General features: G+C 36.7%; 1 protein-coding gene across 2 annotated transcripts in view; it reads right to left on the bottom strand.

The window, feature by feature from the left end:
- The window catches only part of ranbp10 (RAN binding protein 10), a 47,697-nt gene that overhangs the window by 1,015 nt on the left and 24,060 nt on the right, over nucleotides 1-22,622 (bottom strand). Inside the window, exons 3-14 of one of the 2 annotated variants that reach the window (XM_056255097.1) lie at nucleotides 19,138-19,190; nucleotides 12,433-12,600; nucleotides 12,269-12,291; nucleotides 11,330-11,514; nucleotides 11,045-11,157; nucleotides 8,481-8,589; nucleotides 5,498-5,646; nucleotides 4,285-4,477; nucleotides 3,985-4,121; nucleotides 2,925-3,070; nucleotides 2,495-2,606; nucleotides 2,139-2,294 (exon numbers count right to left, since the gene is read on the bottom strand). In XM_056255097.1, the coding sequence (XP_056111072.1) occupies nucleotides 2,164-2,294; nucleotides 2,495-2,606; nucleotides 2,925-3,070; nucleotides 3,985-4,121; nucleotides 4,285-4,477; nucleotides 5,498-5,646; nucleotides 8,481-8,589; nucleotides 11,045-11,157; nucleotides 11,330-11,514; nucleotides 12,269-12,291; nucleotides 12,433-12,600; nucleotides 19,138-19,190 (1,519 nt within the window). In that variant the 3' untranslated portion in view covers nucleotides 2,139-2,163. The remainder of the gene's footprint in view (nucleotides 1-2,138; nucleotides 2,295-2,494; nucleotides 2,607-2,924; nucleotides 3,071-3,984; nucleotides 4,122-4,284; nucleotides 4,478-5,497; nucleotides 5,647-8,480; nucleotides 8,590-11,044; nucleotides 11,158-11,329; nucleotides 11,515-12,268; nucleotides 12,292-12,432; nucleotides 12,601-19,137; nucleotides 19,191-22,622) is intronic. The other variant, XM_056255089.1, reaches the window with a different exon arrangement.

Here is a 22,622-nt window from a genome sequence, read left to right as displayed (position 1 = left end):
AGAAAGTGATTTTGCAAAATAATAAACACTGCCCTGGACTGTGTTTATTAAATGTGTATTAAAAGGAACAAAATTAAAAAATTGACAGAGAAATGACAATTTAAAACAACTTTTGTTTTTGTATTATGTATTAAAATTGAATAGTCTGATTTAATCATTCAAATATACACTATCAAAAAAGAACCAACCGTTTAGAAGCGACTGTCTGATTTACAAGTATTTTCTTGGGATCAAGCGTTGTCATACTGGGAATGTAAAATGTGTTGATGAAATTGAATATATATTAGGGCTGTCGACGTTAAAGCTTTAACGCTTGCGATTAATTAAAAAAAAGCATTAAAATACCGGACTACATTTCTCGGCTGGATAAAACAAACTAACTTCTCGCTAGTAAAGTTTTAATGGATGCGGATTGTAATGAAGGCAAAGACGATTGCGTTGACGTACAGTGAGTCCATTATATTGATAAGCAAACAAATCATGTATGTGTGCTCTTCGCACTGATCGCACATTGTATTTATGCATTTCAGTACATTCACGTAGTTTTCAACGTTATCTGTTATGTATGTGTATGTTGCAGTGTTTAGTAAATCTGAATGGATCCTTGTACTGTAGTAGGTATATACAGTCGGGTCAAGACGGTTGGTTTAGGGGTGTCAATGTGGTCCTGTTTGGTATCGCAAGTGGACTTTTGGAGTCTCCAAGTGTCCTTTTTTGGGAAAGACACCTAAATTTATCTTTAAAAACAACTTGCAGAAAATACAGTTTTGTGTAATTCACCCTTCAATCTGAAAGTTTACTTTGCTGGATATAGCAAATGATTACAAAATGACCGCATTAAACAAGATAAATGGTGTTATCCTCTCCACCAGTAAGCTGGTGTGTGGTGGGCGTTCTGGTTCAATATGGCTGCCGTCGCATCATCCAGGTGGATGCTGCACATTGGTGATGGTTGAGGAGATACCTTCTATGTAAAGCTATATAAATGTAATGAATTATTATTATTAAGCTTAATTTCACAATAAGGGTGTGAATAATTCCCAAAAAGGGTGCGATTGACAGTCCTAATATATATATGAAGAGTTTGGTTCCAAAACGCGATAAACGCCATTTAAAAAAAAAAATAGTTACTGCAAAAATCAGTATTGTATCTGGTTGGTATTGAAAAGTCAATGTTTAATTTTAAGTAAAATGCGATATCCGCCGTGTTATTCTGTCATGTTTTCTCCCTTTCTTTCCAAACCGCAACAAACGCCAGTCTCCCTTCTCTGCAGAATGCGATATATCCGCTCTCAACCAATCACAACGCCCCATTCCACGCAATGTAAACAGTAACCGCAGCGCCTTAAATACACTCGGCTTCCTAGTTTTTCTTATCTATTTTGTACTTTTCGATCAACAAACAAACAAAAATAATTTTGACGGCATTGATGAACCTGTGGTTGTTTCTGCGGTGGGTAAGAAACGTAAGGCATCGAAATCGAATCATTTATGTGAGGAGATTAAGAAGATGAGGCACTCGGGAGGAGGAAAAATGTTTTCAATCTTCTTTACAGTTCTTAATAAAAATATTATACTAATAAACTTACATTGTTGTGTATTTTCAATAGTTTCAATATGAAAAAAAAAAACTTTTATATTGATTCAATGGATTAATTGAAAAAAATTTTTTTTAATGGATTTATTGCATTTTGGGTAAAAAAATTATCCGTTTTTATAATAAATCTTTGAAAATCAAAACCTGGATTTTAATTTTTTTTGTTATTATGACCTACAAATGCTATGTGAAAGTTTGAAACAGAAAATAATGGTTTTCATCTTTCCACTTTCTTGGTAAAGAAAACACATTTTTACTCAAATTAATCTAAATGGATTTATTGCGTTTTGGAACCAAACTCTTCATATATTCTGTATATTATATATAACTATATAATTTTTCAATAGTTTTCTCTGTGACCAGACAGATATACACAGAATGATTTATGTTCTTGTGTTATAAGGAATGAAAACTGAAATTATTATACTGAATTAAAATAAAAACAAAACTAAAACTAATCATTTTTCAAAGATGCAAATGACATACAAACTCAAAGACAAAAAAAAAAAAAAAACAGTAACATTTTCCAGACTATAATTACCTTGGTGCTCTCACCTGGACTAGTGCTAGTGCAAAAAGTTGTCGACTCTGGCGAAGGAGCAGGAACCAGAGCGAACCCTGGCCATCAGCTGCACGCACTCGGTGGCCTGACCCAGAGCCAGCATGAGAGGAGGCTGTTTGGGCAGATTCTGAGACTCTGAATGACGGAAAAGATCACAGATATGAAGCCATTACAACTATTAAATAAGTAGAAATGATCATAACAACTTGGCCATGTTACCAGCTCATTTACGTGCCTCGTGTTACTGTAACCACATTTAAATAACGAGGCCTACATAAGTGCTCATGTTCACATAGTGTATTCACGTGTCGTCTCAGCCAGCCAAGCAGCCTTACCCAGAATAGCGCTGTTGAGAGCGGAGCAGATCGCCTCTCTTTGCATGGGGTCCAACTGCTGGCCCACGGGGCAGTTCCAGGGGTCCGAGTACGCCAGAAGACTGAATGCATCCTGAACACACAAACATACACGCTGGCGAGTGGGCACAAAGAATGTAAGAGTACTGCTACCCACAAGGATAATCAACTTTCCACTTCAAATGTGCAACAGACAAGAGGCAGAGGAGTTGAACAGATTACGTTGTATGCATGCAATATGACTGCAAGTCTAAATAGACCACTTCACCAATATTTAATATAAAACACAACAGCCAAAACTGACTTTTATAAATTGCACACTATCACCATAACACCTTTTTCCAATGCTGCCTGTGCAAACATCCACCTATTCATCACATTCGCAAACCTTTCCTCCTCTTTCCCTCCATACCTGCAGCATCTTTTTGTGAGTGGCGTTCTTGCCGTACTGTCGGCAGAGCTGCTCGCTGAGGGCCTGAAGCTCTCTGCCGAACTGGATCATTCTCTCTGTGGCCGCCTGGTTTCCTCCACACAGCTGTCTGGAGCTGCAGCTGTCATCTAGGGGAGCAAAGAAATTGCAATGACACCCCAGAAAGCAGACATGTTTGCGACTATAATTACACAGCGCACATAGATATTGTGATTGAAAAAATTGCTTCAATATAGTACTGCTGGGAAATCTTGCCCAGTATTGTTATATTAATTTGAGGCTATGTTTAATTAGCCAGTGAAACTATTGGGAACAATTTAATTGTATTATAATTATTACAATTTAAAATAACTGTTTTGTTTTCTATTTGAATATATTTTAAAATGCAATTTAATCCTGTGATGGCAAAGCTTCATTTTCATTGTATTATAATTATATTTCTATATAATATAATTGTATTATAATAATACAAGTTTATTGTAATAATCACAATTTAAAACAACTGTTTTCTATTTGAATATATTTTAAAATGCAATCTAATCCTGTGATGGCAAAGCTACATTTTCATTATATTATAATTATATTGAATTATATAATATTATATTTCAAGTATTATAATATAATATAATATAAAAAGTCCTCCATCTAATAGTGACTCATTTGTTTTTTAATCCATCTGAACCATTTTCTCAAACCAAAGCAAAAATCAATGTCTGAAACCAAGAAATTATTATTATTTATTTATTTTAAAGGAAGAAAACTGTGCACTGGGTGCTAATAAAAGCTACACACATTTTATCGAAACTTCATAACCACAAACTATCACACTCTCTCTTTGTAACCTTGGAGAAAAGCATTTAATGGGCTGAGTTATAGAGGAGCTCAAAATAGCATCTCTCAAGGGGAAGAAGGACAGAGCAGAGAAAGAACTAGTCACATCAGAATGAAAAAGGTAAAAAAGATTTATAAACAAAGCATTTTTAAAAAGGCGTTCTCACAACCTGTTGAATGTGATGTTAAAAATCCTACACATGTGTTGTACCTGCTACTCCATTGCCAACACTGCTGTCATCCGCCTGTAGGATTTCCTGGTGTTTGTACGTGCCATTCATAATGCGAGTTGAGCTTTCTGTCACGCCATTGCTGTAATGTTCTGCCTCAATCTCCATCTCACTATCACTGTCAACACACAAAAATACAGTCAACAGCAGAGTCTCTCGAGAATGTAAGTACACAACACATTTATATGCTTGGCCTTGCTTGCATATAACCACATATTTAGTTTTCTGTCTGGCTCAAACTCAAACCCACAATCACTAACCCAAACAACACCACCACACACCTAGTCTCCTGGTTGCTGGTGGCACTGTGTGGCTGGGACTTGGTGGAGTCGGTAGAGTTGGACTCGGAGTAATTGACGGAGGAGGGAGAAGAGGATGGAGAAGAGGAGGCGGAGCTTACGCCTGTGTATTTGTTGTGGCTCTTATTTTTGTTAGGAGGGGTGACCCCGTTACTGCATGTGGGACTGTCTGCTCCTGAGTCATGAGGAGGGGAAAAAAACAACGAGGACTATCTTAAGACACAGCATGAATACAATGCTTTACTTGAATTGTAAGTTACATAATCCACCCAACTGCAGTACAAGTGAAACAAGTGATTCAATAAACCATCTGTTCCACATCTTTTATGAATGTGTTCTCTTGAAGATGTTACTCATGATCAGACCCACACCGAATCTACACCCACAGAATTCTGAATTTGAACATCTGTTCTTTACAAAGTCCTACACATCCCTCAACTCATGTATTTTGGTTTAACAAATATGTGGGCTAATTGTGATTAATGCTTTCAGCTAGCAAATAGATAAGTTACTTTGTAGTTCATTCTAATGTATTTTTAATAAATTAAAACCATACTGCAGAATTATGTACATTTGCAACCCACATTCAGGACAAAACATTTTTAAAAGTGTGGGCACGGTGAAGACAAGGACAGGTCACCGCAGAATTCAAATTTTGGTTACCCATATTTTTCAATGAAAATTAGTATGGAAAAAAATGGGGCCCATCAATTGTTTGGTCACCAACATTCTTCAAAATATCTACTTTTGTGTTCAGCAGAAGAAAGAAACTCATACAGGCTTGGAACAACTTGACGGTGAGGAAATGATAGAATTTTCATTTTTGGGTGAACTATCCCTTTAAAAGAAACTTTGACCTCAAATTAAATGAAATAATATTACTAATAATAATATTCTCTAATGCAAAACATTAAGCCTATTTTAGGAGCATTAACAAATGTTTGCACTGTGACTTTGTTTTCATATAAATGTAATGCAAAAAAAGACAAAAAGAACACTACTGTTGTTATTTGCCAAGGCTGTAGATCACCTAAATGGCTTCAGATTCCCAACAAATATAATTTCTTATTTTTTCCTCTAGATTCTGGGATGAAAAATTGTCATTTTACCATGAGATTCACCCAAATGCATTGTTCAACGAAGTGCTAAAAAATATTTTAAGTAACACTGAAAATGTGTGGAGTGTGTATGTTACCTGTGCTGTGCAAGTGAGCGTTGGTGGCTCCGTGCCGGGGGCTCATGTTGGGGGAGCCGGGATAGCTGTCCTGTGATTTAGGAGAGCGGACACTAAAGCACCGTACCTCACTATCCGTACCATTCACCATCTCTACAAACTGCCGACACCTGAGGGAGGGCAACAAAAAAATCACTGTTACACAAGCAAGATCTCACACACAAATACACACACACTTCAGACTTGCCAATCAATTAAAATGTCTGTCAACCAGGTTTCTCTTATCCATTATGCCTACTGACTGACACTGTCAGCTCAGCAATCCATTAAACTGTCTGCTTGTCGTTCAAATGTAATCCATCACAGAGAAAGAGAGAGGAGTCAGCTCTCACTGCTTCCTTCCCACACATCCTGGCACTATTCCCACAGCAGCATCTGACATCTGATGACATCCAACAGTGCAATTATGCACCTCCATGTAAGGCTTTATATAAAAAGTTTCATCCTCACGTCAAAACAAAATTCCAGCCAAGCAAAATGAATAGAGATGGTTTCCAAAGAAAAGTTTAACATTACACAGAGGCAGCGTGTGCCCTGTAAAGGCCTGTAACATGTTGAGAAAAGGGTTTGTTGATATGTAGGGCTTACATTGAGGGTCTGAATGCAGTTTTTCTAATGAACTAAAGAGCAGGGATATCATGTTTTCAATGCATGACTAATGGTTTTTACAGTCAATACAGAATTCAAATTAAGCATAAAAATACTCATTTTAATTTGATCTTTATACTTAAATTTTGAATAAAACAAATAACATAGTTGCCAGAAATCACTTGGTTAATTCATAATGCTTGGCCATTTTTTCCAATAACAGAGATTTTGAACATACACTATCGTTCAAATGTTGGGGGTTGATAAGATTTTTAAATGTTTTTAAAGTCTCTTATGTTCATCAACGCTGCATTTATTTGATAAAAAATACAGTAAAAACAGTATTATTGTGAAATATTATTACAATTTAAAATATATGTTTTCTATTTGAATATATTTTAAAATGTAATTTATTCATGTGATGTCGAAGCTGAATTTTCAGCAGTCAGTCTTCAATATCTCATAATCCTCCAGAAATCTGATGCTGATTTGCTGCTCAAAAAACATTTCGTATTAAATGTTAAAAACCATGATAAATTATTTTAGGATTTTTTGATCATTAGAAAGCTTTACTGTGACTTTTGTCCACTAATACAGTGCAACAGTCGAATTCCCAGAAAAACTCGATACATTTTATCCATAAGAAAATTATTTTTTAACGATAACTTATAAAGCTTTGAAGACAACCTTACTGTGAGCTACGAGTAGGGATGGGACGGTATGAAAATTTCATATCACGATTATAGTGTCCAAAATTATCGTGATTATCAATATTATCACGGTTTTGTTCAAATGAGATGAAAGTGTTCAAAAAGAACTGATGCTCACACTGAAAACATTTCAACAAGTTTTATATTTGAAAATCAACAAACAACAAATAAATAAGCAGCTCAATGCAGTTTTTTAAGCAAGATTCTATTCTGTGCCATTTCCTTCTTTATAATGCCCGTCGTCAATAGCAACCCATTATTACACCGTGCACATCCATATCACAACGGACGCGAGCGCTCTTGTTTCATTCAAATACAACTTGCCGTCCTGCGTCTACCGTTTTTGATTGTATTGAAAATGAAATCAGAGTTGATTTATTGTTTACAGAGTTTGATAATATTGTTGTGATCATCTTGTCTGGACGATTGTTTTGTACGCTGTACAAAATGGATTTATAAACAGGTAAGATTTAACACATTAATTTCAATTCAATATGTCCCTGTAATTATGTGGTATAAAAAATACATATAAAAAAAATCGGTGTAATAAGTGTACAATGAATCTATACATTACTATCCCTTAAAATGTCACTCTTAATAATAGTCTTGTTTGAAGTTGTTTGTTCGTCTTTGGCTCAAAGCCACTTAGACTGTTGCTGGCTGAACAGGATTTACAGTGAATTATTAAAATCGCGATAATCAAACACGGTTTTAATGATAATTAAATTTTAAACGATAATACTAACCGTCAGTACATTTTATCATGGTTTATCGTGAAACCGGTAATCGTCCCATCCCTAGCTACGAGGTTGGTAATTGATGGTAGTTGCTTCTGTTAAAACCGTCAGCCTGCCTTATTTTATCTTATTTTTTAAATAATCGTGTTAAGCAGCTGAATTTATGGTGAAAAACTACATTACCCATGATGCTGTATAGGAATTTCCACCAATCAGTGTCGAAACAAACAAAACGTGCCAAAAGACCTTGTTAGCTCCGCTCACTCCAATGAAGCACCACAAATGACGTAATCAAATCGGTCTTTCCATGCTCTAAAAATACTTAAATATTTGAATATATATGCATATTTTGCAATAAACATATATTTGCAATATATATATATATAATCTGACTAACTTTTGTCAAAGTAGATAAGCAAGCCTTTCCATTTCTTTAACATCAGCTTTTATTTGAAACCACTGATTTTAGTAGGTGGATCTTCAAATTGCATTTAATTTAAAAGACATTGTTTCCCTTCTTTTCAACCTTATGCAACAATATGACTAATCATATCAGAAGCAGCTCAGAGCAAGGCAACCATGACCCTCTTTTCACCCTGAGTGAGTGTTTTCACTTTAAAGACTGATAACAAAAAAGAGCCTCATTCGTCAGAATGACCATAGGGCACTATAAAAACCTTCATTCAGTATAACACTGAGTAAAAGATTGCCCTAATCTCAGGCTACGTGTTTTCTGAGTACGCTTGCATTATGAAATCCAGACCAGAAAGCTGTGGATGTTCATATGCAACTGAGCTCTACTGATCCCCAGAGAAGAAAACACATTTTTTTACCTTGCTTCAAGTTGAGCAATTCATTCCACACAAAGTGGCACACACGTGGTTCTCCAAGTCTGGTAAACATACTCACTTCAACATGAAGAGTAAATTGGGGTTGTGTTCTAGGAGTCCGGGGTACAACTGCTGTGTTGCGTCAATGGCTTCTCCAACACGTCCTGCCAATACCAGTTTCTGTATTCCTGAATGCAGAAAGAAGCAAATGAGATAAGGAAATAACATGTGTGTTTTATTTTGGTTTTGTTTAAATGGTCATATCATACATTTTTAATCACTCGATCGCTCTCCCTGAGGTCCACTTAGAATGTTAGTAAAGTGTTTTGAGCATTCATAATTTAGTTTTATGATATTTTTCTTTTTCTCTGACCTTTTAAACAAGTGTTTTATTACTGCTGTGCCTTTAAGACTTTTATGTAATTGCTCTCCTCACATGTGAAAGGAAGGATAAATGGTGCTTACACACAAGGTGAGGGTGTGCTGTCAGGGGGTTTGTTTCCAATATAGTTTTTAAATGTTCCATTTATCTATATCTCTTTGCAAAACCTGAATTACATTTTGACAGGTTCACAAAACAGTGCACAATGAAATATGTGGCTCAAACTGTTAAGATCATTATAAAAATAAACTTCAGCCAATCATTTTCTAAGATTGGGATCTTTCAGTAGGATATGCAGAGCAACACACACACACACCAGGAAAAGCACAAGGTTTGGAGAACTGTATACACTTTTTATGTTCTTATTTTGTTTAGGAATTACAGTATCAATCCTACTTATTGTTTCAATTATGATTTTAATCCAAGGGTTTCTGAATGAGTCATTTTTGCAGCATAGATTCTATATATCGTCGCTGTCCGATGAAAACCGCGTATGTCCATTTTGCCGATTTTGAGATTTTTTGACGGATATAATGTCCAGGTTAATTTCCGTATACAGCATGCTTCACATTATCTAAATGACCAATGAAAAGTTGTGAAATCATGTCATCTGATTTTCACGTATATCCATTTGGTGTCAAAGCTGTCAATCACGCCGCGTATCTCCCACCCTGTGGATGCATCTCGCCGGTCTCGTGAAGTTTTGAAGCACTGCTACTTGGGCGCAGAGATATCACGCAATACCTGAAATAAAGCTTGCCACAAAGAACCGGCGAAGGTAATGATTATGCATGAAACATTTGAATTGTTGATAAAGTTGACGATGCAGACTCGCCATCTTCGCAGTAGTGAACGCGCCTATAGAGAGAAATGCACACTTCATATAAAGTGCTTATTTATTAATCCAGGCAAATTTGTTGATGAAACATTGATTAAAATGAAGATACAATTTATACAAAACGAAATAAAATTTAAGGAAAGGCTTTCTACAAAACAAAACTTAGTAGATCAAAATCTGACCCATTCCAAATGTTTTCCGATATAGGCCTAATTGGTCATATTATGATCCTATCTTACTCATCTCATGCGGTTCCGTTTTCATATAATCAACATAGATGAAATAAAAAAAATTACATTGTATTATTTAAACATAAATATGAAACGTTAACGTATGTTTAAGTTTTTTAACTTATAAGCGTCACACCGCTCCGCTTTGCTCACATGCTAATAATCAAATAATACCCAGCGATCTTCGAATATTATTTTTGCTTGAAAATTTCGTTTTGTATAAATTGTATCTTCATTTTAATAAATGTTTTCATCAACAAATTTGCAAGCTTTATTTCAGGTGTTGCTTGATAGCTGATCTCTGCGCCCAAGTAGCAGTGCTCCGCCTGTGCTTCCCCCTCATAGTATCAGTCTATCATTGCCATGTCAGTGTATTGATTCATTGTCCCTTCATAGTTTGCAAGAGACATATAATAAACTGAGCGTATTAATAAACTGAGACGTAGGCTATTTAATAAACTGAGCGTAGCCTATTCATCTGTCAATATGAAACGCGACTGGGTCATTCTAATTAATGATCGGAAAAACGCGTATCGACCACCGTTACTGTAAAATATGCACGTATGTCCATTTAAACTCAATTTTGGTCAAATGTGGATTATATCATTACACTGGCAAGAATATGGTTACATTTAAAGTTGTCGTACCAAGTATGACAACGCTACGTTCAACTGCTTTTGAAATTACGTGTTTTTTTCACTTCCTGAAAAGTAACCGTTTTGGACATACGTGAGTTTCATCGGGAAGCGAGCGACGATATATTCTATGTATTAAATATATAGATATTTTTTTTTTTTATTATTATTTAGATTCAAATAACACTCACTTAGACTTTGCCTTTCTTTGTGAGCAAAATTATATATAACATTTAATGGATCTTATGGCTTATACGGAAAGGCTCCTTCCAAAGAGATTTAACTAATTAATTTAATTGTTGCCAGTGTCACATAAAAATGATGGTAACATTAAATATTCAGTGTGTTGATTAAAGCTTAAATCAAAGGCGCACTTCTATAATTTTACACTGAGAAATTGATCAATATTCATAGCCCAGTCGTGTCCAAAAAAAGGTGGTTTTGCTCAACCAGTAAAATGTTAAGTTCCTCATAACAGTAATATTTTCCTACCCAAACCACAAATTACATGGGAATGTTATTTTTAGCTAAACTAGTTGACTTTGATCGAGTACTCACTCTGTCTGTTTTTTATTGAGGTTTGGTCCTCTTGGATCATGGTCTCTGTGGTTCTGGCAAAGGCCATTGCTGTGGCACAATACCCATGATGCACCAGGTAGCTGGACACCATACTGCAGATATAAACATAAAAAGGTTAATGTGGGAAATATTATGAATCACGAATTAGCCACATAACAAGGCTTATTAGCAGAGTAACATGCATGATAAACTACAGCGAATAGAAGTAGATGTTTTATCAATATTGTGACTGCTGAATTTATTTTCAGGTGACAGGTTGCTCACTTCTGCAGAACCGCCTGCCAGTCTCCCAGTCTTTCTCCGATGGGGAAGCGGGCGATCATGCTGTGGATCTTGGCCCTCCATTCGCTCATGTAGTCCTCAATGTCAAACACAAAAGGCTGTTGGCCAAAATTAGCATCTACTATCTCCCCTGGAGTTTGCAGCCCTACTGTGGGGTACAGGTTAGGCTGAAATGAGAGACAGAAAAAGAGAAAGACAAAAAGAGAGAGCTGAGAGACTGCTTAGAAGGTCTCCATGTTCTCCATCAGTAATTCTCAGCACAAGGAATCATTCAGTCACACCTTAACTGGAAAAGCCTCAAATGAAGCTTCATGCAGAAGTCTATATCCTCATCTGAGCTCATTACTAGCCTATGCCACACTATCAATCTACTGTTACTGGTATTCATTTAGCAGACACAGAGCTACAGTACAAGCCATTCATTTCAAGGGGAGAGTAACGTGAAGTGCTGCAATACGAAGATCCAAAGTTGGGCAGAAAAGTACAAGCTAGCACAGAGATACACGCATGACGGAAGACACGACGTGAAAAAATAAAAATCATGATAAGGAGACAATATAGGCGTAAAGTTACATCCAAAATTCGGTAGCACTTTATTTTAGAGTCCTGTTTCGCATGTACATACTTTGTACTTATTATAGCAATTACAATAACTGGGTTATAACTAGGTACTAACCCTGAACCTACCCTTAAACCTAACCTTAACCCATGTAGTTACCTTATATTACCAGTACTTTCTTGTGCTCCAGTTTTAGCCATTTTCGTACTTCAGCTTCAAACTTATTTCAGTTAGATGCAAAGACAAAACTATTTTTTAAGTGTTTCATCTGATATTTATATTTTATATTATTTCAATTACTGATTTTTTTTAACTTACTTTTAGATTACACTGTTTGAGAGAGGTCTGTGTGCTTTACTTACTGGCAGATCTGTGAAAGCCACACCTGGAGGAACACAAAAAATTGTGAATTCAGAGATTACATAAGAAAGATACTGAAAACTTGATCTTGAGTCACTAAATTGATTTCTAATTATTTAAGCATTAATAAGATTTATGCTTAAATCATTTTCCATTAAATTATTACCTAAACTGTGCCCGTTCTTGGTGTAAAAGCATGTGTTATTGATGAGGTTCACGCAGCAGCCAATGACGTCACCCGTTGTGAAGGTCGGGCCATAAGGTTGACCAGTCCCTGAGGAACAAAAGGAGTGTCCGTCGTCCCCATGATAACCATAGGAGTGCTTGTCCCAACCTAAGGTGAGAGAGAGAAATTCAGTAATTAAACAACTTGGATTTAAAAATGTTTCGATGTTTGGGGGGAATCTGCAGAATCCTGTAAAGAGGATTTGAACAAGCTAAAATAGACTTTTATCGGATAAAAAGTGTTATCAGACCAAAATATGTAATATTCAAAGATGCATGGTACATGTAATTGTTGTGCAATTGTGTTGCACATATATAGATATATTCTGAGTTAGGGGGGCACAGATTTCGCGTGCTAATAAGGAATCTTGTTTCTGCCTCTGTACTGACATCCACAGGATGAGTCGGAGCCTATCCTAAGCCTGCAGCGTTTGATATGCCATCTGGTCTCCAGCATCATAAAATACTGCTTATTACATAAATTATGAGCACCAATCTGATAATACTGCTGGAAAGAATATATGGTGGACAGCAGGTAGCCTCGTGAGACCATCCTGATCTCGCGAGCTTTCAAGGTTTCACTCGCAGATCAGTCTGGATACTTTCCGTTAAAGAAAATTTGGGAGCAGTTCACCAAACGAACGTCCAATCAGCGTTGGCTTTGAGGCGGGTTGAGGTGTGACGCAACGAGAAGCGCGTCAGTTCAGTCTAAAGAACATGTCGGCTTCAGCGGATGAAACTAGCATCAGCGTGGCTATCGAGCAAGTTTTATCGGAATTACAGAGTATTTCTTCACTGAAAGAAGAGCAAAACACTGCTCTGGAGGCTTTTCTCAGAGGAAAAGATACGCTCTGTTAGTACGTCATATGCTTCGTTGATCTGATTGGTTGATTTGGCCCGTCTATCACCAACATAGGCCAATCAGCTAACCAGTATTTTCGCCCCTTACCAAAACTACTTCAACGGAAGGTTTCCAGATGGATATGCGGATCAAATCCATCTGGCGGAGTCAGGTTAGACAGCAGGACCCTGGGACAAAATTATAAAGGTGGGCCCCAGCAGGCACATGTGGGTGCAATTATCAACAATGATATTGTGGACAATAAAACAAAAAGCATTTTAATTGGAATTAATATGACAACATGTACAGTTAAGAATTGCTCAAAAGTCATAAACTTTCTTTTTATTTGAACGTATCTGGCGTCAGACAGTCTGAACGGGGCTTGAGATGTCGTTGACAAAGCATTGTGTCTTGCTTTGGACTTGACTGACAGACTGGCATTTTGACACTGCTTGTTTGATAACCACTATTTACTAATATTTTTCTTTGTTGTAATTATTCCACTCACTGTAAAAAAATAAATAAATACAAGTTTGTGTCAGTAGTTGCATATGCATAACTGTAACCACAAAGTCTTTTTACAAAAGTGATGGAGAACCGCGGACCATATACGGCTCTCAGTGATTGCTAATGAGTAGATTCAATTACAAATTCACGTATTACATATTTAAAAATGTTACATACACTTACCTAAAGGATTATTAGGGACACCTGTTCAATTTCTCATTAATGCAATTATCTAATCAACCAATCACATGGCAGTTGCTTCAATGCATTTAGGGGTGTGGTCCTGGTCAAGACAATATCCTGAACTCCAAACTGAATGTCAGAATGGGAAAGAAAGGTGATTTAAGCAATTTTGAGCGTGGCATGGTTGTTGGTGCCAGACGGGCCGGTCTGAGAATTTCACAATCTGCTCAGTTACTGGGATTTTCACGCACAACCATTTCTAGGGTTTACAAAGAATGGTGTGAAAAGGGAAAAACATCCAGTATGCGGCAGTCCTGTGGGCGAAAATGCCTTGTTAATGCTAGAGGTCAGAGGAGAATGGGCCTACTGATTCAAGCTGATAGAAGAGCAACTTTGACTGAAATAACCGCTCGTTACAACCGAGGTATGCAGCAAAGCATTTGTGAAGCCACAACACGCACAACCTTGAGGCGGATGGGCTACAACAGCAGAAGACCCCACCGGGTACCACTCATCTCCACTACAAATAGGAAAAAGAGGCTACAATTTGCAAGAGCTCACCAAAATGGGACATTTGAAGACTGGACAAATGTTGCCTGGTCTGATGAGTCTCGATTTCTGTTGAGACATTCAGATGGTAGAGTCAGAATTTGGCGAAAACAGAATGAGAACATGGATCCATCATGCCTTGTTACCACTGTGCAGGCTGGTGGTGGTGGTATAATGGTGTGGGGGATGTTTTCTTGGCACACTTTAGGCCCCTTAGTGCCAATTGGGCATCGTTTAAATGCCACGGCCTACCTGAGCATTGTTTCTGACCATGTCCATCCCTTTATAGCCACCATGTACCCATCCTCTGATGGCTACTTCCAGCAGGATAATGCACCATGTCACAAAGCTAGAATCATTTCAAATAGGTTTCTTGAACATGGCAATGAGTTCACTGTACTAAAATGGCCCCCACAGTCACTAGATCTCAACCCAATAGAGCATCTTTGGGATGTGGTGGAACGGGGGCTTCGTGCCCTGGATGTGCATCCCACAAATCTCCATCAACTGCAAGATGCTATCCTATCCATATGGGCCAACATTTCTAAAGAATGCTTTCATCACCTTGTTGAATCAATGTCACGTAGAATTAAGGGAGTTCTGAAGGCGAAATGGGGTCAAACACAGTATTAGTATGGTGTTCCTAATAATCCTTTAGGTGAGTGTATATATATATATATATATATATATATATATTATATATATACACACACACACACACACACACACATATATACAGTACATACAGGCAGATGCTCCTTTTTTACATTTGAGCCCCTGCCTCTGAGGAACTGATGCACTTATTGCCTCCCTCCCGATGATGTTATCTTCCCAGCTGTTCTAAAAAACTGGATATAACAAAAAAAAAAAAGTCCTTTAAAGGCTTCGTCCACCCTGAAGCTCGTTCGAGGGGCAGCTGGACAAGCCTGTGTGTAAATATAACAAGACCATTCGAACAATTCAGTAAGCCTCGGCTCGCACTGCCTCAAACCACCAAGAGGAGGAGTCCGTCTACCTCACTGACTGGGCTGAACTGAATCAAAACTTGAATGTGTGTTGGCAGACCATTATGATTAGTACATGATAAAAATGGTGTTGCGTAAGCAATTGTATTTACAGTCACTACGTGAAATGGTGTAAACAAGTGCATTCTGTGAATGACAGACAGATGAGAATGAAAAAATGAGGAAGTAAGGCAGTGGCTGGTGGGGGCTTGTTGTGTGGTATTAGATTAATCTGCAGAGCAATGCAGGCTGGGATATTACTCCTAAAGCAGAGCTCAGTGTTCCCTTCATGCTAATGAAATGGGCAGAACTCCAGTATGGGATCAGAGACACGGAGGTCAGCAGGGGGTGTAAAACCATTACGCTCAGACTGCACACATACCCACACACACAAACATACAATACACCATACATTCTCATAGGAACTTACACATGACTTTAACTGATTAAAGTGTTTTGGAATCATGGGATGTTTGTTTAGTTATTTGCAAAAACCAAGTGAACTAAAGAGAGAGAAAAAATATATAAATATTAGATATATTAGAAGTGAGCATAAAAGATATTAGAATAAAAATAACTTATAGACATTTGATCACATTTTAACATTTGTATAAATTTGTTTATGTCATGATATATATATATATATATACATATATACAGTATATATATATATATTAAAGCACCTAAAACTAGAGAAATAATATCCTGCTGTTGGCTGTAGAATCCAAACTAACTAGAAAATACATTGCCCACCCTACATGCGTTTGTCTATATTTCCACTATATTCCAAAGCGCTCTGACAAAGAGTGGTTTAAGCAGAGAGCACAGAGGTCAATGAACACACAATTTGTAGTCAGCACGCACATGCCGAATTGGCTAAATTGCTCCAAAGCATTTCAAAGGCATCAGGCACAGTGGAGAAGCTAACAGGCAATTGACAAAGTCACTTGATTGGTCAGAGGGCTCACAGGAGGGTGACATTAACCAAACTGTGCCCAAAATACAGCCCTTTTTTCTTATACAATATACACCATTGTTCAAAAGTTTTGATCTTTCTATTTATAAAAGAATTTTGAATAAATGTATTATGGTTTCCCACAGAAAACAATAAACAGCACAACCGTTTTTTTTAACTTTGACAATAATAAGAAATGTTTCTTGAGTCCCAAATCAGCATATTAGAGGGATTTCTGAAGGACCATGTGACAATGTTTAGAAAATTCCCGAAAATTCTGCTCTTCCATCATAGGAATGAATTACATTATAAAATATAATTTAAATAGAAAACTTATTTTGAATTGTAATAATATTTTTCAGTATTGCTGTTTTTACTGTGATTTTTGTTTTTACAACATTTGAAAAAAATCTTAGCGACCGCAAACTTTTGACCAGTAGTGTACATTTACTTTTTCAACTTTCATCCAGCATGTTGGATAAGCATTCAAGTATTGCTTTATATATCAAAGAGCTAGCTAATATGTACTGTTATGTTTCTACAGCACAATGTGCTTCACACTCCTAAATGTATTGGTAAATTCATTATTGTCTACTTACATATTATATCTTCATTAGTGTCAGCTCAACTGAAGTAAAGGATTATTCCACATACTATATTCAGTCACATTTCCTTTTTAACATTCTGCATTATGATAATGCGCACACATTTCATTTGTATTTTTCCATCAAACTGGATTTTGTTTGGTTATGGTGTCTTTTTTCACTGCAGTTAGTCAATTAAAACTAGTTCAGTAGCAGCTTGATGTCCTCTGCTATGTGAATGGATGCTCTGTCAGAATGACAAGATTTTCTCTGATTAATTTTAGCTTTTAGCTATGAATAATTATGACAAGGCTTTGTGATCTCAGAACATTCTGTATGCCAGGTAAAATCCATTGAGGAAAACCAATAATGAGATCTAGGTCTCCTCTCCTTCCCTTTGAGGACTCATGAAAAAAAAAAAACACATTACAAAGTTATTTCCTGGGATTTAGGAGCACAGAAAGAAAAACCCTGGATTCTATGCATTTGCAAGGTCATTCTCACAGCTAGTGTTTTTCAGGGCATGCTGAGGCATGTTCATGGCCTGAATTACAGTCTGACTGACAAACGGATATTAAAAAAAGTGTTAGACAAAAAAAAGTAGAAGACAAATGATCTTAAGCTACAAGACCATACTCAAAAGTGAATCGTAATGTCAGCACTGGCCTTTTCATGAACAGATTTATCAGTGAGCAAAAAAAAAAAAAAAATTCTGTTCATAATCTTTATCAAAATGTAAAAACTTGACTTTTAATCTTCAAAGCTCTTCCTCATAAACAACTTTACTTTTTGGCTCAACGATTCCCTCCCATCCAATCGCATGGCCCCATTCCGGTATGTAACACCCACTTCACACAATCCAACCATTTTCGATGGATGAAATTAAGTCCCTCCTAACTTTTCTCTCTCCAATATTCTGCCAGAATTAAAATAGGTTATGAATACAATTCATTTTTTATTTTAATATGTATATCTACATAAAGCAATTTTTTAAAGCTACAAAAATGGACTGACTCACTCATTCTTCAGTTACCTAGTTCACCATGACCCATGGTCATGGCTGGGCGGTATGACAATATATATAGTTACCATGGTATAAAATGTCTATCATTAGAGATTTTGCTATATCGTGGTATGTAAATATATAGCACTATTGACACTTCAGAGTGATGAAATACATGAATGAGGATATAAAGAGAGTAATAAGAGTAATATATCTTGAAAAGGAACTCTGTGCTCGTGCTGACTGGCACCCTGCCAAAGTGCACGCACAGAAAGCTGCCCCTCTCAGAAGGCAATAGTGAATTTGGGAAGTGCTCAGTGTTAAAATGTGTTAAGCACAATAAGCAGTGAAAAAGAACTGACTGACGCACAGCGTCATCGCATGCAGAATGCAATCGAGAATTCAGTTCTCTTTCAAGTCTTATTGCGCTTGAATAGTCGAACACAAACGCAAGTATGTCAAAATTTCCATCTTGAGGAGTATTCATGTAAACACAGCCGGTTAGGTCTCAAGTGAAAGTAAACAGTTGGGTGTAAACCGGATGTGTATCAGTATAAAGATCCGTGTGTTTGGTCTTAAAGTGACAACAGCCTAATATACCTACCTGCTGCTCATTAATGTGAATCAAACAAAAGAGAAAATAACTTACTCTTCTTGACTGAATAACTTATTTTTAGCTTTAATAAGAATACATTTAAATTTAATTCATACAGTGAAGACTATGCAATATTTAATTTTTACATTCTATTAAAAAATGTCTGTACTAATTCTAACTACATGTTAAATAAACATAATTAGTTTAATTAATATTTTTGCTATATTGTATTTGTCCAATTGTTTGTAATTTGCTTCTTTTTTCTTATTTTCAATAACAGAAATGAGATAAAATAATACAAAATAACCATATCGTGATATAAATCTTTATCGTGAAGTAAAATCTCATAACGTGACAATGAGATACCCATGGTGAGCACATCATCCCTTTCGTGTATATACGAGCACAAACACTCACAAACTCACCAGGCAGTCTGTTCATGTTTACCCCCTGGGCAGACAGTCCAATTCCCATGTACCTGGAAACACCAATGAGAGAGGACAAATGTTAGCTTTACTAAAAAAATAAGGACACTGTCACTGATAATCTCTGAAACTGTATTTAAACCATATATTATGCTCCTGATAAAGTTACTATTCAACTGGGTTTAGTGACAGATCATTTTGAAGGTCTAAAATTAAACAAAAAAGGTCAGAATTATTTGCCCTGCATAAATAAACTTTCTGTTGGTCAACGTTGTAAATAAATGACCAACCAGAACCTGTTGCAAAATGGCTGGATTTCGCTTATGAAATTTGCTGAATAACAGTAGATGTGACCATACATTCAAAATAAAATACAAGATGAATCAAGCATTTTAAATAATATTGAAAAATAACATAATATTGTAAATAATATAATAAAATTAATGGCGATTAGACTGAAGAGCCCCTTCCCACAAGTGCTTTGTGGTATATATTAAAAAGTGCTAAGTGAGTATGGGAGCGAGTTCCACAGCCTGGGATCACAGTGACTAAGGGATAACTCGGCTCTTTTTAGTCACAACCTGTAAGTTGCTGTTAGATGACCTAGTAGAACAGGAGCAATCCTGCTGTGCTGGAATATATTTAGTAATCACATTGCAAAGTGGTCACAGGAAAGGGTGGGACCCTTTTCCATTTATTTTTGGACAATGATATCCTCAAACCGAAGGCAGGACAAACACCAACTACTGACTCAAGCATGACACATGGTTTCAGAGCAATTATCATTCTTAGACTGTGAAAAGACCGTTTCATTAATTTCAGAATATCTTAGTATTTGGTGCATAATTTTGCTTTAATGAGCAACCATAAGTTTGAGTAAAACCTGATGATCATGTTCTTTATAATGCTTTGAGAATGATCTAAAGTGGATCTTGAGCTTCAGTGGAAGAAAAAAACAACTGAACATCTGTACAAAAAGTCACATGATCAGTGCCACAAATTTACAAGGCGATCTAGAAATAGTGCTGAATATTAACCCGTTTAATCCCACCGGTCACAATTGTGACCGCAGCTTTTTTCTTATTTCTGGAAGCTCTAAAAATGTTGTAATTGACTTTGGGCAAGAAATTCAACTTTTAAATGACAAAATAGATTGTCTTGATTAAAATCAATTAATGTCATGTGACTAGTGTGAAAGGTCACATGACCAGATCAGTTCACTTCCTGCTTGCACATCTAGAAGAAGATGTCTTCCTCAGACTACTACAAAAAGTAGTATATAAAACATCTTAATTTACATATAGAACTATCATATTTTGTAAATATATTCTTTAAAGGGTCTACTACTGATATATTTTGAGAATTATACTCCTGCATATATATTTTGCTCGTAAGACGTGTAAATTTGTTTACGGTCACAATTGTGACCGGTAGTATAACACAGTGCTTCAATAGAAATCACAGGTATTGGCTGGTATTGGCAGGTTTTGGCAATCCTACACTGAACATGCCACACCTGTGAGGGGGATGGATGATCTTGGCAAAAGACAAGTGCTCACTAACACAGATTTAGACAGATTTGTGAAGAATATTTGAGAGAAATAGGCCTTTTGTGTACATAGAAAAGGTCTTAGATCTTTGAGTTCAGCTCATGAAAAATGGGGGCAAAAACAAAATTATTGCGTTTATAATTTTGTTCAGTGTAGTGATGAGTGTCCCAGAAACGGTCAATGTGTTGGACCTTCTTGACGTACGAGACCCCCTTCCCCCCCACCCCCACCCTAAATTGAAAGTGACTGTAGTGATGGCTCAGATAGGGAGTACCAGGGTGAAACAGCCCATTTGCCAAGTAGACTATTGAATGGCGATGCAGAGGTGAATTATCTGGAGGATTGGGCAGATGTTCATGAGAACCAATTGGTGTGCTCCACACATGACCACAAACAACCCTTTCTACAACGTACGGCCCATCTTCAGTGCACTGAATGAGTGAACACACATCTTCCTGAAACTGGCCTAGGACAGGGCCCAAGTGTAGGCATGGTCTAGCCCATACGGGTCTAGCCGAACAAGCAGAAGTTCCTCCAGGGTGTAACTTTGTACATGACAACCCTTTCACCTCACTAAGCCTTCTTCACGAAATGACAAAACAAGATATTGGATGTCTTGGAATGAATTGTGTCAATAGGTCTAATTGAAGAATTTGAATGAATTCTGACTATGTTGTTTCCCACCGGTCACTATTGTGACCGAGTATAAAACCTAATATTTCACTAACTTAACCAACATAAAATCCAAAAAAGCATAATGTTTGAGTGTTAGGGAGGTCTAAGGAGTAAAATGCATGTACTCAAGTTGCAAGAAAAAATTTGGGATTAAACGGGTTAAATATTACTTATTAATTTGACCTTATACGTAAGGGTTCCGTGCGTTCATTCGTTTTTTGATTTAATATTGAAAGTAGAAAAACAAGAAAACAGTGCGTTTTTCGTTTTTTTTTTTTAAAAAAACGAAAAACAAGTATTCAGCCTGATTTTTCGTTTTCAGGTAGAAAAATGTATAAACAGCTTGAATATTCGATTTCTACACATGGGCGGGAATGAAACGCCCCTTTCCTCTGATTTGTCAGCCGAAGACCAAACTGTTCCGTCATTAGTTCTTCCTCAGTTCCGCTCAGCAGAATAATAGTCCTCCGCTGCTGCAGTTGTACGGATTCTTAGCGCGTTTATTGCAACTACTACATTTCATCTTTTTCTCATCAAACAACCAGACTTATGGCTCGACACAACCTGTACCGGGGAAGAGCCTAGACAGGGATTTATTTTGTGTAGATATAAACTCACACTTTGCATCAGCTGGGTATGGCAGGGTAAATGACGGCTGTCATAATCTATATGGTCGCCCTCGCCCAGTAAGTTTAAAAAAAGAATAAAATTAATTAATTAAGATATAAGTCAATATAATTAGTAGTAAATTAAATATTTTGACTTATATCTTAATTTATTTATATTATTCTTTTAACAACAGAGAGATAAAAATACATAGGCTGATTATAATTTATATCTCAAAAGGATGCGCTTGAGCGCGGCGCGAGCTGCTGCGCACTCGCACACAGGACTGCAACGCAAGATTTTCATAAAGGTATAACTTGCCATTTTGGTCTGTTTCTCACCAAACCCTACCTTCAGAACACTTGGGATATACTGCACAAATTGCATAGGATTATTTTACGACAGATTTGCATCGGCTTTAAAAAATAAAATAAAAATCCACCATTCACTGACATTACCTGGGCAAGTGCGAGCAGGACACTCTGTGTGTGTGTGTGTGTGTGTGTGTGTGTGTGTGTGTGTGTGTGTGTGTGTGTGTGTGTGTTCCAAGGTTATTTTCGTAAACGAAAACTGAAACTAAGACTAAAACTATTGGTCAAAAAACATTTTCGTAAAGTGAAATAAAATTAAAAACTCATAATAAATTAAAAACTA

The sequence above is a fragment of the Rhinichthys klamathensis genome, unplaced genomic scaffold (genome assembly GCF_029890125.1).
Source record: "Rhinichthys klamathensis goyatoka isolate OS25496 unplaced genomic scaffold, OSU_Roscu_1.1 h1tg000005l_1, whole genome shotgun sequence".
Classification (NCBI taxonomy): Eukaryota; Metazoa; Chordata; class Actinopteri; order Cypriniformes; family Leuciscidae; genus Rhinichthys; species Rhinichthys klamathensis.
The sequence above is the reverse complement of the archived record's forward strand: the minus strand, read 5'-3'. Positions and strand labels throughout refer to the sequence as shown.